General features: G+C 41.2%; 1 protein-coding gene across 1 annotated transcript; it reads left to right on the forward strand.

Annotated features, from left to right (window-relative positions):
* The first annotated feature begins 3,215 nt into the window (after positions 1–3,215).
* On the forward strand, positions 3,216–16,716 carry si:ch211-125o16.4 (neuroblast differentiation-associated protein AHNAK). Its single transcript, XM_017476450.3, has 5 exons — positions 3,216–3,329; positions 11,888–11,965; positions 12,075–12,159; positions 12,291–12,424; positions 12,644–16,716. The coding sequence occupies exons 2-5, from the start codon at positions 11,945–11,947 to the stop codon at positions 16,142–16,144; spliced, it is 3,741 nt and encodes a 1,246-aa protein (XP_017331939.2). The 5' UTR covers positions 3,216–3,329; positions 11,888–11,944; the 3' UTR covers positions 16,145–16,716.
* The last annotated feature ends 1,536 nt before the right edge of the window (positions 16,717–18,252 follow it).

The following is an 18,252-nucleotide window of genomic DNA, read 5'->3' on the forward strand; positions in this document are numbered from 1 at the left end:
CACCACTGATCACCGACCTGAAGTTCATCACTGATCACCGACCTGAAGTTCACCACTGATCACCGACCTGAAGTTCACCACTGATCACCGACCTGAAGTTCATCACTGATCACCGACCTGAAGTTCACCACTGATCACCGACCTGAAGTTCATCACTGATCACCGACCTGAAGTTCACCACTGATCACCGACCTGAAGTTCACCACTGATCACCGACCTGAAGTTCACCACTGATCACCGACCTGAAGTTCATCACTGATCACCGACCTGAAGTTCATCACTGATCACCGACCTGAAGTTCATCACTGATCACCGACCTGAAGTTGATCACTGATGTAATGAAATGAAAGCCATCACAGGCATGAACATGTCACAGCCTCGTCTCTTTCTGTTATTGTTTCTAAGTGACTAAGTGGATTAAAATGAGGTCCGAGACACTCCTAAACATTCTGAAGTACACAATCCTTATAAACAACGCTGAGGGAAACCCAAGCCAAGTTTTCATTTCATCGTCGCGTGTGCAACAGAAACAGGTTTATTTGTTGAAGTTTAGAGAGAGGGAGTTGAGTGTAAACAGTGAACAGTGTGAATGTTGGAGAATGCTGATGTTTGACTGGCTGGTGTGAACAGAACAGAAGAGAAGAGAGGGGAACTGAAGTGAGAGTGATACCGTGAGCCTCCTCCCTCACCGCTGCTGTTCTCATGCGATCAGGACGAGACTCCAACGCCCCGGGCGCAGGGAGGAGGACAAACCCGACCGTACACATCGCCCAGGCCATGGAAACACATTCGACTCTGAACACAAACATGCAATCACACCGTCTCGCTGCTCACGTGCACCGAACACCGCAATCACCAGCAGAGAGACACGCCTTTCATTACTCACAAAAACACTCAACCCAACTCTTTTACCCTCGCCTGATCTGCTGACATGAGAGGAGGTCAAAGTTCACACCCGTTCAAAACGTCAGCACTTTTATTTTACATTATTAAATCTGGACAGAACCAGAAATTCACCAAATTAATTATTCCCCATACGGAAAAGCAATATATTCCAGAATATAGCTGTTAAAAACGTGCAGCTTCTTTATTTCAACTACAGAAGAGCGATATTTACAGGATGCTCAGTCTCTCCAGGGTCTCGCGGTTTTACCATCGCAGAAATTCACATAAAATCAAGGAAACGCCGCAGTGTTCGGAGGAGCCGCGGTTTTTCTGGATTACAGCAGAGTTCCCGCAGACTCGGGCCGAGACGTGTCACGTGACGTCATCACGACGCGCGTTCAGCCGAAGCCATGATCCATTCGCGTGCGTCGAACAGGAGTACAGCTGAAAGCTCTCGTTTACCAACAAACACCGCTGCGAAAAAATCTCTCGTGCGAGTGCGATCTCGTCAGTTCCAGTAGAGTTCCGTTCACGTTTCCTCGCAAATTAAAAAAATATATATATATTCTGTACGGTCTGGAATTCATAATATTTAGAAATCGGCCCGTTTGTTTGAAAGAAAACACTATATACTATAAATCATTTATTTAACTAAATCATTTATTTATCTTTCATTGTACATCTCAAAATGTGTGCTTATTTAATCAGATTTATTATTTCCCATACGGAAACGCAGTGTATTTCAAAATATATTTATAGAACATATGCAAATATTTGATTTGCATGTATTCACAGAACTCACTGCATATAACCCTCCTTCCTTTTTGAAATAAATAAATAAAACGTATTTTGGCCTGCATGAAAAAGAACATATACATATCCGGTTATGAATGGGAATAAAGAATTTGCCCCAAAAAGGATCAGATTTACTTTTTCCCAAATGGAAAAGCAATTTATTTCATACTATATTTATAAAATTCATCATATTGAGAAAGTGGCCTCTCATTTGACCTGCGAATAATAAATATTAGCTTTCATTAGGAATATAAAATCAGTGATGAATGAATCAGATAAGTCATTTTGACCTATAAATGATGTATTTGCATATATACTGTATGATTATGAATATTTACTTCCTTCAGAGTAAAATACATTCATATTTATATTATATATTAAATAAATATAAATCAAAATGAAGGCCTTCCCAAATATTTCCATGCTTTTTATAAACATATTTATAAATCTGTTGCTTTTCTAAATTAATCAAACTAGACATCTGGGCTAGTATGCTAGGGTTAGCTTAGCAAGCATAGAAGCTACAAACCCTTAGCTACAAACCCATAGCTTAGCATAGTTGTGGAGTAGGTCACCTTCGCTGACTCATTATACCCGTTGTCTGTACAGTATTTCCCAGTTGCTTAGCAACAGCCGATATTTTCGCAGTGGAACAACAAGCGCGTTGTGTTTTCAGAAGACTATCACACGGGTTCATGCACAGCAAATACAACTACGATCTCATTTATTAGAACCCTTAATAAAGAACCCTAGAACTCTTTCCCTGTTAGAGAAGGTAAGAAGCTAAGAGCCCTTACTCATTACAAAGAACTCTGGGAGAATTTAACAGAAATGATCCCAACTAGAACCCTTTTAATTAACCCTTCATCATCCAGTGGACCCTTAAAGAACCCCTGAAGCGACAGGATAAACTCCTCACTCCTGAAAAACTAACACACACACACACACTCTTACAACTCCTCACTGGATAACCAAGTGTTCTTAACTTAATTAATGGTACATATCATTCTACCGGGGATTCACTGGATAAAACGTGGGCGTGCGGTGGGTTAGTGGTTAGCACGTTCGCCTCACACCTCCAGGGTCAGGGGTTCGATTCCCACTGTGTGTGTGTGGAGTTTGCATGTTCTCCCTGTGCTGCGGGGGTTTCCTCCGGGTACTCCGGTTTCCTCCCCCAGTCACATGCATGGTAGGCTGATGGGTGTGAGTGTGTATGTGATTGTGCCCAGCGATGGACTGGCACGCTGTCCAGGGTGTACCCCGCCTTGTGCCCTGGGATAGGCTCCAGGTTCCCCACGACCCTGTAGGACAAGTGGTGGAGAAGATGGATGGATGGATGAGAAGACACTGTGGGAGAACTGGAGAACTCTTAAAGGGGTTTTTTTGGTACATTTTTGTGAGTGTGATTTATTTCGAATATATTTATAAGTGTGATTTTAGGAAATCTTTTCTCTCAGTCTCTCAGGTTTCGGTGTGTGTGTGTGTGTGTGTGTTTGTGTATGCTGCGGAACCTGTTTGGTTGCTCAGGTTAGTGTTTATCAGTTCTCTATGAGTGACCGAGCGAGTGAAGGAAAGAGTCAGATCCAGTCGGACTTTAGGCGAGTGAACATCTGAAGAGTGGAAGCTTCTCACCTCGGCATCATCAGCAGGTCAGTGTCTGTCTCTCTCTGTCCCTTTCACACACACACACACACACACACACACGGTACTTCTGTAGCTATAAATCCAAAAACACAGAACGTACTGTGTGTCTTACACACTTTCACTGAATGTTTAAATGGTAAAAATGCAAGAAATGAAATGCATCATAAAAACATTTCATCATTATTAACACTTATAATATAAAGCTGGGATCAGTAGAGCAATATCTTCTTTCTCTCCACTGTTTATTACTATTTTGCCTTTTGTGTGTGTGTGTGTGTGTGTGTGTGTGTGTGTGTGTTTCCCCCTAAAATTCCAATGTGAGCTTAAATAGAAGAAAGGCACGACATAAATGAAAACCTCTTCTTCTTCTTCTTCTTCTTCTTCTTTGTCTTCTTCTTATTATTACTGATAGAGAGTAGTGAAGCTTCACTCTGTTTCAAAGTCACATGGTTAATCTATTCCTAGTTTCCTAGGAAGCGTCACAGCTTTGTTTTTATGACAGATTTCAACAAAGAGCACGGAGAAGTTCGGAGAGGAAATACTTTTGCATTCATGCGTGAAAAAAAGGAGAAAATGACAGTTCCGCTATTTATTATCATTTTAATCTCACAGTGGACAGTTCTCTCCATTCCGTACTCCATAAACAGCCTCTCCTCATCTCAGGGAAGTTACATCAAACACCTTCAAATATAATAGAATCATACAATCATTTTATTTCTGATTAGAACTACAGTGTGTGTGTGTGTGTGTGTGTGTGTGTGTGTGTGTGGGGGGGGTGATCATGACCAGGGAAGGTTGCGAGCTCGACTCTCAGGCAGAGGGCGAGGGATTTAATCCTGAAACACTGGGCTGAGATTGTGCGTCAGAATCATCCGCAACATCAATACGTACACAAGTTTATTTCGTTAATGTTACTTTAATAACACACAATATTACTGTATATCATTTTACAAACAGTGATGAGAATCATCCTTCGCTCTTAGAAGAGAGGTTTCATCATGTAGGACGACTCTAGTTCATAACGTCACACACTTCTACAGAATGGAAATATGACATCATCATCACACACCAACATCATCATCATCATCATCACACACCAACATCATCATCACACACCATCATCATCATCACCATCACCACACACCATCATCATCATCACACATCATCATCATCACACACCATTCATCATCATCACCATCACCACACACCAACATCATCACACATCATCATCACACACATCATCATCATCACACACCATCATCATCACACACCAACATCATCATCATCATCATCATCATCACACACCAAAATCATCACACATCATCATCATCACACACCAACATCATCATCATCATCATCATCATCATCATCACACACCATCATCATCATCACACACCATCATCATCATCACACACCATCATCATCATCATCACACACCATCATCATCATCATCATCATCACACACCATCATCATCACACACCATCATCATCATCATCATCACACATCATCATCATCATCACACACCATCATCATCATCATCATCATCACACACCATCATCATCATCATCATCATCACCATCATCATCATCATCATCACACACCAACATCATCATCATCACACACCAACATCATCACACACACCATCATCATCATCATCATCATCACACACCATCATCATCATCACACACCAACATCATCACACACACCATCATCACCATCATCATCACACACCATCATCATCATCATCATCATCACACACCATCATCATCATCACACACCATCATCATCATCACACACCAACATCATCACACACACCATCATCATCATCATCATCATCATCACACACCAACATCATCATCATCATCATCATCACACACCATCATCATCACACACCATCATCATCATCATCACACACCATCATCATCATCATCATCACACACCAACATCATCACACATCATCACCATCATCACACACCATCATCATCACACATCATCATCACACACCAACATCATCACACATCATCATCACACACCATCATCATCATCATCATCATCATCATACACCAAAATCATCACACATCATCATCATCACACACCATCATCATCATCACACACCAACATCATCACACACCATTCATCATCATCACCATCACCACACACCAACATCATCACACATCATCATCACACACCATCATCATCATCATCATCATCATCATCACACACCAAAATCATCACACATCATCATCATCACACACCAACATCATCATCATCATCATCATCATCATCATCACACACCATCATCATCATCACACACCAACATCATCATCACACACCATCATCATCATCATCATCATCATCATCATCACACACCATCATCATCACACACCAACATCATCACACACCATCATCATCATCACACACCATCATCATCATCATCACACACCATCATCATCATCATCATCATCATCATCACACACCATCATCATCACACACCATCATCATCATCATCATCACACATCATCATCATCATCACACACCATCATCATCATCATCATCACACATCATCATCATCATCACACACCATCATCATCATCACCATCATCATCATCATCATCATCATCATCACACACCATCATCATCATCACACACCAACATCATCACACACACCATCATCATCATCATCATCACACACCATCATCATCATCATCATCATCACACACCATCATCATCATCACACACCATCATCATCATCATCATCATCACACACCATCATCATCATCACACACCATCATCATCATCATCATCACACACCAACATCATCACACACACCATCATCATCATCATCATCACACACCAACATCATCATCATCATCATCACACACCATCATCATCACACACCATCATCATCATCATCACACACCATCATCATCATCATCATCACACACCAACATCATCACACATCATCATCACACACCATCATCATCATCACACACCATCATCATCACACATCATCATCATCACACACCAAAATCATCACACATCATCATCATCACACACCAAAATCATCACACATCATCATCATCACACACCATCATCATCACACATCATCATCATCACACACCAACATCATCATCATACACCATCATCATCATCACACCATCACACATCATCATCATCACCATCATCACACATCATCATCATCATCATCATCACACACCATCATCATCATCATCATCATCACACCATCACACATCATCATCATCACACACCAACATCATCATCATCACACCAACATCATCATCACACATCATCATCATCACACACCATCATCATCACCACACACACACCACCATCATCCTCATCATCCTCATCATCATCATCATCATCATCATCACACACCATCATCATCACACACCATCATCATCACACACCATCATCATCACACACCATCATCATCACACTTAAAGTCTCGGCATATAAAAGTACAGTTCAGTCTGTGCAGTAAAGCTGAAAAGAAAGACTTCTTGTTGTGACAGGAACACTGACTCTGTGACTCTGTGACTCTATGAGAGGAACACTGACTCTGTGACTCTGTGAGAGGAACACTGACTCTGTGACTCTGTGACAGGAACACTGACTCTGTGACTCTGTGACTCTATGAGAGGAACACTGACTCTGTGACTCTGTGACAGGAACACTGACTCTGTGACTCTGTGACTCTATGAGAGGAACACTGACTCTGTGACTCTGTGAGAGGAACACTGACTCTGTGACTCTGTGACAGGAACACTGTGACTCTGTGACAGGAACACTGACTCTGTGACTCTGTGACAGGAACACTGTGACTCTGTGAGAGGAACACTGACTCTGTGACTCTGTGACTCTGTGAGAGGAACACTGTGACTCTGTGACTCTGTGAGAGGAACACTGACTCTGTGACTCTGTGACAGGAACACTGTGACTCTGTGACAGGAACACTGACTCTGTGACTCTGTGACTCTGTGAGAGGAACACTGTGACTCTGTGACTCTGTGACAGGAACACTGACTCTGTGACTCTGTGACAGGAACACTGTGACTCTGTGAGAGGAACACTGACTCTGTGACTCTGTGAGAGGAACACTGTGACTCTGTGACTCTGTGAGAGGAACACTGACTCTGTGACTCTGTGAGAGGAACACTGACTCTGTGACTCTGTGACTCTGTGAGAGGAACACTGACTCTGTGACTCTGTGACTCTGTGAGAGGAACACTGACTCTGTGACTCTGTGAGAGGAACACTGACTCTGTGACTCTGTGACTCTGTGAGAGGAACACTGTGACTCTGTGACTCTGTGAGAGGAACACTGACTCTGTGACTCTGTGAGAGGAACACTGACTCTGTGACTCTGTGAGAGGAACACTGTGACTCTGTGACTCTGTGAGAGGAACACTGACTCTGTGACTCTGTGAGAGGAACACTGACTCTGTGACTCTGTGACTCTGTGAGAGGAACACTGTGACTCTGTGACTCTGTGAGAGGAACACTGACTCTATGACTCTGTGAGAGGAACACTGACTCTGTGACTCTGTGACAGGAACACTGACTCTGTGACTCTGTGACTCTGTGAGAGGAACACTGACTCTGTGACTCTGTGAGAGGAACACTGACTCTGTGACTCTGTGACTCTGTGAGAGGAACACTGTGACTCTGTGACTCTGTGAGAGGAACACTGACTCTATGACTCTGTGACAGGAACACTGACTCTGTGACTCTGTGACTCTGTGAGAGGAACACTGTGACTCTGTGACTCTGTGACAGGAACACTGACTCTGTGACTCTGTGACAGGAACACTGTGACTCTGTGAGAGGAACACTGACTCTGTGACTCTGTGAGAGGAACACTGTGACTCTGTGACTCTGTGAGAGGAACACTGACTCTGTGACTCTGTGAGAGGAACACTGACTCTGTGACTCTGTGACTCTGTGAGAGGAACACTGACTCTGTGACTCTGTGACTCTGTGAGAGGAACACTGACTCTGTGACTCTGTGAGAGGAACACTGACTCTGTGACTCTGTGACTCTGTGAGAGGAACACTGTGACTCTGTGACTCTGTGAGAGGAACACTGACTCTGTGACTCTGTGAGAGGAACACTGACTCTGTGACTCTGTGAGAGGAACACTGTGACTCTGTGACTCTGTGAGAGGAACACTGACTCTGTGACTCTGTGAGAGGAACACTGACTCTGTGACTCTGTGACTCTGTGAGAGGAACACTGTGACTCTGTGACTCTGTGAGAGGAACACTGACTCTATGACTCTGTGAGAGGAACACTGACTCTGTGACTCTGTGACAGGAACACTGACTCTGTGACTCTGTGACTCTGTGAGAGGAACACTGACTCTGTGACTCTGTGAGAGGAACACTGACTCTGTGACTCTGTGACTCTGTGAGAGGAACACTGTGACTCTGTGAGAGGAACACTGTGACTCTGTGACTCTGTGAGAGGAACACTGACTCTATGACTCTGTGAGAGGAACACTGACTCTGTGACTCTGTGACAGGAACACTGACTCTGTGACTCTGTGACTCTGTGAGAGGAACACTGACTCTGTGACTCTGTGAGAGGAACACTGACTCTGTGACTCTGTGACTCTGTGAGAGGAACACTGTGACTCTGTGACTCTGTGAGAGGAACACTGACTCTATGACTCTGTGACAGGAACACTGACTCTGTGACTCTGTGATGCTACTACGCTGAGTAGTTTAGAACTTTATTTAAATTTAAAAATTAAGAAATTAGCCACACCCTGTTAATAAGATGCAAACAGACTCATGAATATGACTATACTCTATGGAATGGATGAAGAGAGGTGTGTGTGTGGTGTGTTTGTGTGTGTGTGTGTGTGTGTGTGTGTGTGTGTGTGTGTGCAGCAGGATCAGGTATGCCAGCCTTCACTCATCTGAACCGACGGGTTTTGCACCTTTTACCCCAAAAACCCAACACCATGCTTGAAATTCCAGTGACATGAGCTGGTGCATCACTAACACACACACACACACACACACACACACACACACACACACACACACACACACACACACTGTAGATAATGACTGTTTTAAAAGTTATGAAGCTCAGGGTTTAATGGGTGTTTGTGTTGCGCAGCTTTGTGTATAATCCAGTGAAGGAATTCTCCTAAAATCCTCCCAACATGTCACAGGTTTCACCTGGAACACAGCGGGTTAAATTGAGCAATCAGAAGGTTGTGAGTTTAAATCCCATGACTGATAAGGAGTCGCTGTTAGGCTCTGGAGGAAAACCATTAGCTCCTGTTCTGTGGCAAAGCGATAGACGTACACGTGCGACACGGAGCTGCGATTTCAGCCGTATTCCATCGGAGATTTTCTCAATTCTGTGCAAATGAGTTATGACGCTGTAAAGAAGTGACAAATCCATACGATCGTCTGGAACTAAAACAAACACTGGACAGACCACGCCCGCAAGAAACATTTAACATCTGGATAAAAACTATATATGTAAACAGATCAACATTTCTCATGAATTGAATCGAAATTGCATGATGTGCATGGTGCACCACAATCTTTCAAAAGTTTCACCCAGCTTCCTCTAAAAATCGACCAAACATCCCATAATACACGCTTCCTAATAATCGATCAGAGTCCTTTTAATAAGGAACAACAAAACAGAACCCAAAGCAAAATCCTCATCACGTGGGTAGTCCATGCAGAACTGTAAAAGGTGACAGTCGTTATACACCGTATTTATCTACTTATTTATTTATTTTTTAAAGAAATAACATAATCGAGTGTGAAGAGAAAAGAGCTTTAATGTACACCGATGACACACTGAGTGTGATGATGAGTGTGTTTCGGCTCCACAGCTGTTACTTAATTATCACAAAAAATCGTGTGTGCTAACATAACAGAAAGAGTGCGGGGTGTGAAAACTTTTGCACACGACTGTCTGCACTGACTCAACAGGTTTTTGAGGTGCTACACGTGTGTTCGTTATGAACCGGCAGCGTTTTGTATATTTTCTCAGGACAAAAAATACAAAAATGAAAGCATTTCATATATTTTGAAACGTGATGATGATAGTTAGTTTAAATGCAGTGAAGACAGTAGAAACACAATGTGTTTTTTGATGAAAGTCAAAGAACTGATGAAGGACCTTCATCTAAACCATGTTTCTCTGAAGGCTGTGTACTACACTTCAGCACTTTACTGCTGCTGTCACTGTAGAGCACGTCAGGATTATTTTATATGTGCTGTATGGATAACTGGACGTGTAATTACTCTCTGAAATCGTTAACTTCATCAATTGAACACGGATACACAACAATAAAACTGCTTTCAGATTACAGGATTACAACAAGGATTATAAACTCCAAAACCTTTTTATTTTTAAATTTTTTTTTTAAGTTAAAGACATTTCAGTTAAATCGCTGAAACCTGCTACTAAACATCAGCATACTGGACGTAAAGTGAAAATAAAGTGACCTATAATCTATCTTACTGAGATTTCTAAACGCGCCGACATTGTGCTGCAGTACATTCTTTACTTTTCTTTCTTTTCCTTTCGTTTATCTACACATATTACACACACACACACACACACACACACACACACACTGTGTGTGCTGTAAATAAACTCACATTAAACTCAGTAAATTAAACATTACTGTAAAAGTAATTGTATTGTATTCCTTTCTTTTTTTTTATTTAATATACCTGTAGAAATAGTTTTCTCCTTCGTTGACACACGCAGCACAGCCTGATGGGAACTCCACACCGAGTCTCGTCGTACTTGCACAGCGACGACTGAATGTTTTATTCTTTTGACATTTAAAAAGAGGGTTAGGGTTTAAAAACAGTTTCGATCGTAGAACAGTGTTAGAATGGCCCTGTAGTCAAAGTGAATTTCCTTATTTATTACAGTAAACTGATCATTTATTTATTTATTTTAACCACTCAGACAGTGAGACATGCATGTTTTTTATTTATTGGTATACTAGCAGTTAACGCAAATAACTAACTATTCAATTCAATTCAGTTTTATTTCTACCGCACTTTTAACAATGGACATTGTCATGAAGCAGCTTTACATAAATATATAAATGTATTTTTCCTAGATCCCAGGAAATATACCCGTTTTCCCCTTTCATGTGTAAAATATCAACATATCAACAATTTATCTTTAAAAGGAAAACTTCATCATGTGCCACAAACAGAAGTTTCTTCCTCGTTTAATGGGATGTGGCAGGGTGAAAAACAACACACGCAAATGAGGCTTTATTTATTTATTTATTCAACAACTGGTCATGCGACATTGCTAAACAAAAATTCTTCCCTGCACTTGGACGAAAGCATGCTAAGCGTTCGAGTGTGGCTAAACCTGTATAGCACATGACAGCAAAGTTTTCCATATAGAAAAACGTCCTGTATCTGAATTTCAGCTGAATATGTTTTTGCACTACAATTAAATTTGATTTAGTGACTCAGACTTTTTAATTAAAAGCTGATTTTCTCTTGACATCTCCTATTTTGTCTTGACAGATTACAGGACCTTACAATTCTTCCGTGATATGCAGCTGTAGACATAATTAAGAGATAATGGCAAGTTTCCTTCACCACGTGAGTGCTTTGCTTCGTTGTCGGTTGACTCAATGGAAATGTGTTGGTTTTCCAACCTTACTTTAAACATTCATAAATAATCCTGTGTCCTATTAATGATCACTTTCAGAATGGGCAAATGGGGACCTCGACCCTCTCAGCCAGTGATGTGTTAAACACTGGAATCAAAGGACCTGCAATCAACGTAAATCAAGGTAATGATCACGCTTTATCATAAAACCATGAGGAAACAGTTCAAGTTTATTAAAAGCCATGAAGAAACATCAGGGAACTTTGATTTCACTGCTGGAAAAATGATTACTAACCACCAATGGATGTTCCATAGATGAAAAGATCGTCGGTGCCACGATTCACTTGGATCACCTCAGTAAAGATAAAGCGCTGGAAGTACTCAAGATCATTCATACTTACGATGAGAACCTTGAAATTAAGACCAAAGCCAGTGCAAATGCTGGAGTGGTAAGCAACGTCTTAATCTAAACCATGCAAATATACTAAAATAAATTTTTAACACATAATTCAGTTGTTTAACTGAATCAACAGTGTTTTGATTTGTTGTTTTGGGTGGGAAACTCCTTTATTAAAAAGGAGCTACAATACATCCTGTTTAGGTTTCTAAATATACCGACGATATGCTGCAATCAATTCTTGACTCCCCCCCCCCTTTCCTTTCCATAGAGATTTGGTGATTTATTTTTGAAGGGTGACGCTCCAAATCTTCAAGCCCCATCAGCTGACATCCATGGGTTGAATGGGAATTTAAGTCTCCCAGGTGTCAAAGGTGGCCTCGCAGCTCCATCTGTGAATGGAGAACTCCCACAGATGCAACTGAAGGGCTCTACACCGGAGCTGACCGTCGGGGACGGCGGCAAGTTCACGATGCCAACATTCGGCATGACAGGGCCGAAACTTAAAGGTGCTAATCTAGACGGCAGTGTGTCTTCTCCAACACTGAACTCTCCAGAACCATCATTTACAACTCCTAAATTCACGATGCCGAACTTTAAGGGTAGTTCCCCTGATTTAGACCTCAATACACCTGATGTAGGTGTGAATTTGCCAAATGCTGAACTGAAAGGCCCAAATCTTAATGCAGAACTCCCAGATGTTGACATTGATGGACCCTCTGGCAAATTCAAAGTGCCCAAGGCAAGCTGGGGTCTCTCAAAGCCTAAAGTGAAATCAACAGATGCTGACCTTTCTGTACCAAATCTCAAAGCTGACATCAAGACCCCAGGTGTGGATGTGAATTTACCTGATGCCGAGCTCAGCAGTCCTGAATTTGGCATTGATACCCCAAATCTTAACACTGACAGCCCATCTGCTAAATTTAAATGGCCCAAATTTAAGAAACCCAAAGGAAAAGTGAAAGGAAGTTTAGGGGGCATTGATGCAGATGTGAATACTCCAGAACTCAATCTGTCAGCCCCCAAAATGAATGCAGACATCAATGCACCAAACATGGATGTAGACATGAACCTGCCCAAAGCTAAACTTGAAGGGCCAACCATAGATGGCAAAGCACCAGATCTCAAACTCTCTGCACCAAAAGTAAAAGGTGATATCGGTACACCAGATTTAAACATGAAAACTCCAGATGCAGACCTGAAAGCTCCCAAAATTGATGCTGAAGTTCGACCCATTAAATTCAAGCTACCCAGACTGCCCAAATTTACTGGTTCTGGTGCAAAAGTCAAAGGACCAGATATAGATGCTGATCTTAATGTCCCAGATGTTGATGTCAATGGAGATGTGAACTTGAAAACTCCCACAATTGATGCCCCATCAGCAAAACTAAAGAAGCCACATGTTAAGCTACCTAAATTTAGTCTCACTGGCCCAAAAGTAAAAACACCAAATGTTGATGCAAATTTGCAAACACCAGATGTGAACCTACCATCAGGTGAGTTCAAAGGGCCTAATCTGGACCTAAAAGCACCTAAGATTGATGGTTCTCTAGCCAGTCCAGATATAGATTTGCCCAAAGCTGAGCTGAAGAATCCAAATCTTAACCTTCATGCAAAATCACCAGCGCTCAACCTCTCTGTTCCAGATGTAGATCTGAACGTACCAAAAGGAGATATCAAGGGCCCTAATGTGGATCTAAATGCCCCAAGTGTTGATGCACCTTCTGGAAAGCTTAAGATGCCACACCTCAAGATGCCCAAATTTAACGTCTCTGGACCAAAGGTCAAAGGGCCAAATGTTGATGCAGACCTGAATGCACCAGATATAGACATGGATCTACCTAAAGCAGATCTCAAAGGACCTAATCTTAACCTGAGTGCACCAAATGTTGATCTTTCTAGACCAGATGTAGACCTGAGGTTGCCAAAGGGAAGTCTTCAAGGCCCTGATGTAGATCTGAACGTCCCAGATGCCAACATTGATGCACCTTCTGGAAAGCTTAAGATGCCACACCTCAAGATGCCCAAATTTAACGTCTCTGGACCAAAGGTCAAAGGGCCAAATGTTGATGCAGACCTGAATGCACCAGATATAGACATGGATCTACCTAAAGCAGATCTCAAAGGGCCTAATCTTAACCTGAGTGCACCAAATGTTGATCTTTCTAGACCAGATGTAGACCTGCGGTTGCCAAAGGGACGTCTTCAAGGCCCTGATGTAGATCTGAACGTCCCAGATGCCAACATTGATGCACCTTCTGGAAAGCTTAAGATGCCACACCTCAAGATGCCCAAATTTAACGTCTCTGGACCAAAGGTCAAAGGGCCAAATGTTGATGCAGACCTGAATGCACCAGATATAGACATGGATCTACCTAAAGCAGATCTCAAAGGACCTAATCTTAACCTGAGTGCACCAAATGTTGATCTTTCTAGACCAGATGTAGACCTGAGGTTGCCAAAGGGAAGTCTTCAAGGCCCTGATGTAGATCTGAACGTCCCAGATGCCAACATTGATGCACCTTCTGGAAAGCTTAAGATGCCACACCTCAATATGCCCAAATTTAACGTCTCTGGACCAAAGGTCAACGAGCCTAACCTGAATGCCAGTGGAGATCTGAATGTTTCTCTTCCTAAGATTGATGGAGAACTGAACACACCAGATGTTGATCTAAATCTACCAAAGGCTAAAGTCAGTGCACCTGATGTTGATGTGAAATTGCCCAAAGCTGATGTTAAGGTTCCAGATGTGGATGTTAAAACTCCAGAAATAGACGCCCCATCTGGCAAGTTTAAATTCTTCACTTTCAAAAAATCCAAAATTAGTGCATCTACTCCTAAAGTAAAGTCACCAGAAGTTGATGTCAACGCATCAGTTAAAAATCCAGACCTCAGTCTGTCAGCCCCAAAAATTGATGCAGATATTAAAGCTCCAGATGCCAGTTTGAACTTGCCCACAGCTAATCTCGAAGGTCCCAATGTTGATATAGATGCCCCTAAAGGAAAGCTCAAATTTCCAACACTAAAACGATTAAATTTCTCTAGTCCAAAAGTAAAATCTCCTAGTTTTGATGAACCTGACCTGAGCATGTCGGCCCCCAAAGTTGAGAGCCCTAACGTCGATCTGAGTTTACCCAAAGGAGCGGTTGATGTCGAATCTCCCGATCTCAATGTCGATGGGTCTAAGAGTAAAATAAAGTGGCCGTTCAAACGCTCAAATCACGGATCCATTGGAGCAACCTTAGATACCGTCGATGCAAACATGGATGACAGTGAGGTCAGTGCTAACGCGGATGTGAAACTTCAAAAAAGTTTGCCCATGTTCAAGACACACCGACTTCCCAACAGCAAATTTGATGATCTGCAAGACGCTACTGATGCTGTTGACTCTGTTGACCTGAACACCAACCCCATTAAAACAGAATCACCGTCTGCGACCTTCTCAGTTCCCACTGTTCCCAGGGTCAGAGCTGGGTGGAAATCATCCACAGGAACTCTCCATTCCAACGCAAACTCACAATCTATAGACATCAAAGAAAGACTACGGCTTTTCACAACACGTTCCATGTACAATCTCACGACGCCGTCTGATCCAGCGAGCTCTGAACTCCCAGACACTCCTACAAATGTGAGACAAGGAACATTTAAAGTGATAGATCCTGACTCGGAAAAGGATTATCCGCTAGTGAACTCGACTGGCAAAAAAGATAAACTTTCTCTGAGTCTTAACAACATGCTCGGTTTGAACAACAGCTCAGATGCAGAAAATTAGCTGCAAGTCTAAATTTTGACCATTTTATAATATTACAAATTTATTATTATTATTATTATATTTCTTTTGTTTACATTACTGTTACGGGTGTCTTTTTTTTATCACTAGACATAAATATAAAGAAATTGTTCACGGACTTTTACAGAATTATGTAAAAAAAAAAAAGTTTACGTTTACATGGGTGAAGTTTAATATCTTGCCATATAATTATAAAACTTGTCATTATTTTGTATAAAGTGTCGGTAGGTCATTCACCGACATGTCAAACACGATATATTCACAAGAATTATTATATGAAGGAAAACATTTACCATTTTATTTAGAATATAAACTACTGCATGTGCAATTAAAACTAATATAAATACTGAAGATCTTAAATTACATAATACTTACATCCTTTCCATGTAAGTATTACATCATATTTTATTTATCAGTATTGTTGCAAATGGGAAATAAACTGGTTATTTACAATGCTATTAGAAACTGTAAGAAACTTCCCTCTTCTTTCACTGTAAAATATTTACATGTATACCACTGTGTATTTTTTCAATAAATACAAATTTTAACTTGAATTTTTGTTTATTGTCCTCCTCCTCCTCCTCCTCCTCCTCCTCCTCCTCTACTCGCCACCTCATGATTACGATGTTTAGTTTTTCTTTGGACTTTAGTGAATTATCTTTGTTTTGAAATTACAACTCATGAGCTAATATTAATCAACAAATTTATTTATGAAAAATTAAACATACTCATACATATACACACACATGCACGCACGCACGCACGCACGCACACGCACACACACACACACACAGTGGCCCACTTGTACAACGGTCTCATTGTTGTAACTTTACTGTACAGTATATGGCTATAAAAAGCTGGGTGGATCATATCGAGGATTTCTGACTTGCAATTTCGAGTTAAAAATACAAGAAACAAATAAACAAACAAACAAACACGGATAAGTGCAATTCATGTTACGCAAATTTTAGAGAACTATTAAATGAAGAGTGATGGATTTATATTCGCAGTGACAGTTTAATCAATACGCTGCTTATTCTGTGTATTATTTCCAAAAACTTTTTGTTCCTCTCAGGAACCTGTTTACCTATTGTTTAAAAAATAAAAGATCATAAAAGTTTCATCAAACTGATTATGATGATCGTGAAATTCTCCAAAACATTAACTAATATATTTCTTGTCAATATGGTCCATGTCTCATAAAGCCCTTAGATTTCTGTAATGCCTGTTTTACGACCTCCTAAAGAAACTCAACCCCCCCCCCCCAAAAAAAAAAAACCAACAACTTAAAAACATTAAGTTAGGGACATGAAATTATTTTTGACAAGTGCTACTTTATTTGTGGGACATTTCCAAAATAATCTCATAATTTCAAGTGCAAGGTGAAAGATTATTATCCTCTAACTGGTTATTATCCTTTACTAGCGAGAAACAAAGCGACGAATGACATTTGAATAGAGATTTTTTTAAAAATTCTATGCTGCGATGCGATAAAGGAACAAATCTGAATCCTCGGACCAATCGTATGCCGCGCGTGGTCCGATGTTCCTCACAACTTTAGTTCCTGCCTGCATTCAGCTGCCATTTATTATTTGATGCACAAAATGAAGAATGAACGCGGCTTATTATCCGGACTCTCATTAAACACGCACAGATGTCAGGAAGAAAAATAAAAACTGGATGGAACCTCTGTTGGACCTCTGATGAGTATATGTATCTAGTACAGTTAGCTCGCTTTGCTAATCTAATCCTAGTATGAAGCACGTAACGTAAATCACACAACCGGTGTCCATACTGATAAGTGTGTTATTGAATTAGCTTTAGAAGTCCTAAATAACTACCACCGTTTCTCAAGTGACCCGAGTGACTCGTCTCTCGCTAGCGTGAACCTGGGGTACGTCTAAGGCATTTGCTAATAACCGGTATATGATATATCACAGTATTTAAGAGAAAATATCGTCCTTTTCAGAAAGCAGCATGAGCACAACTGTGACCCAACTCTAGGGCAAAATACAAAACAGCAACATGACCAATAAAGTAAGAAGAACCACAAAGTTTTTTTTGTTCTGTTGTCCCTCAAATTACTTTCT

Source organism: Ictalurus punctatus, chromosome 9 (assembly GCF_001660625.3).
Source record: "Ictalurus punctatus breed USDA103 chromosome 9, Coco_2.0, whole genome shotgun sequence".
Classification (NCBI taxonomy): domain Eukaryota; kingdom Metazoa; phylum Chordata; class Actinopteri; order Siluriformes; family Ictaluridae; genus Ictalurus; species Ictalurus punctatus.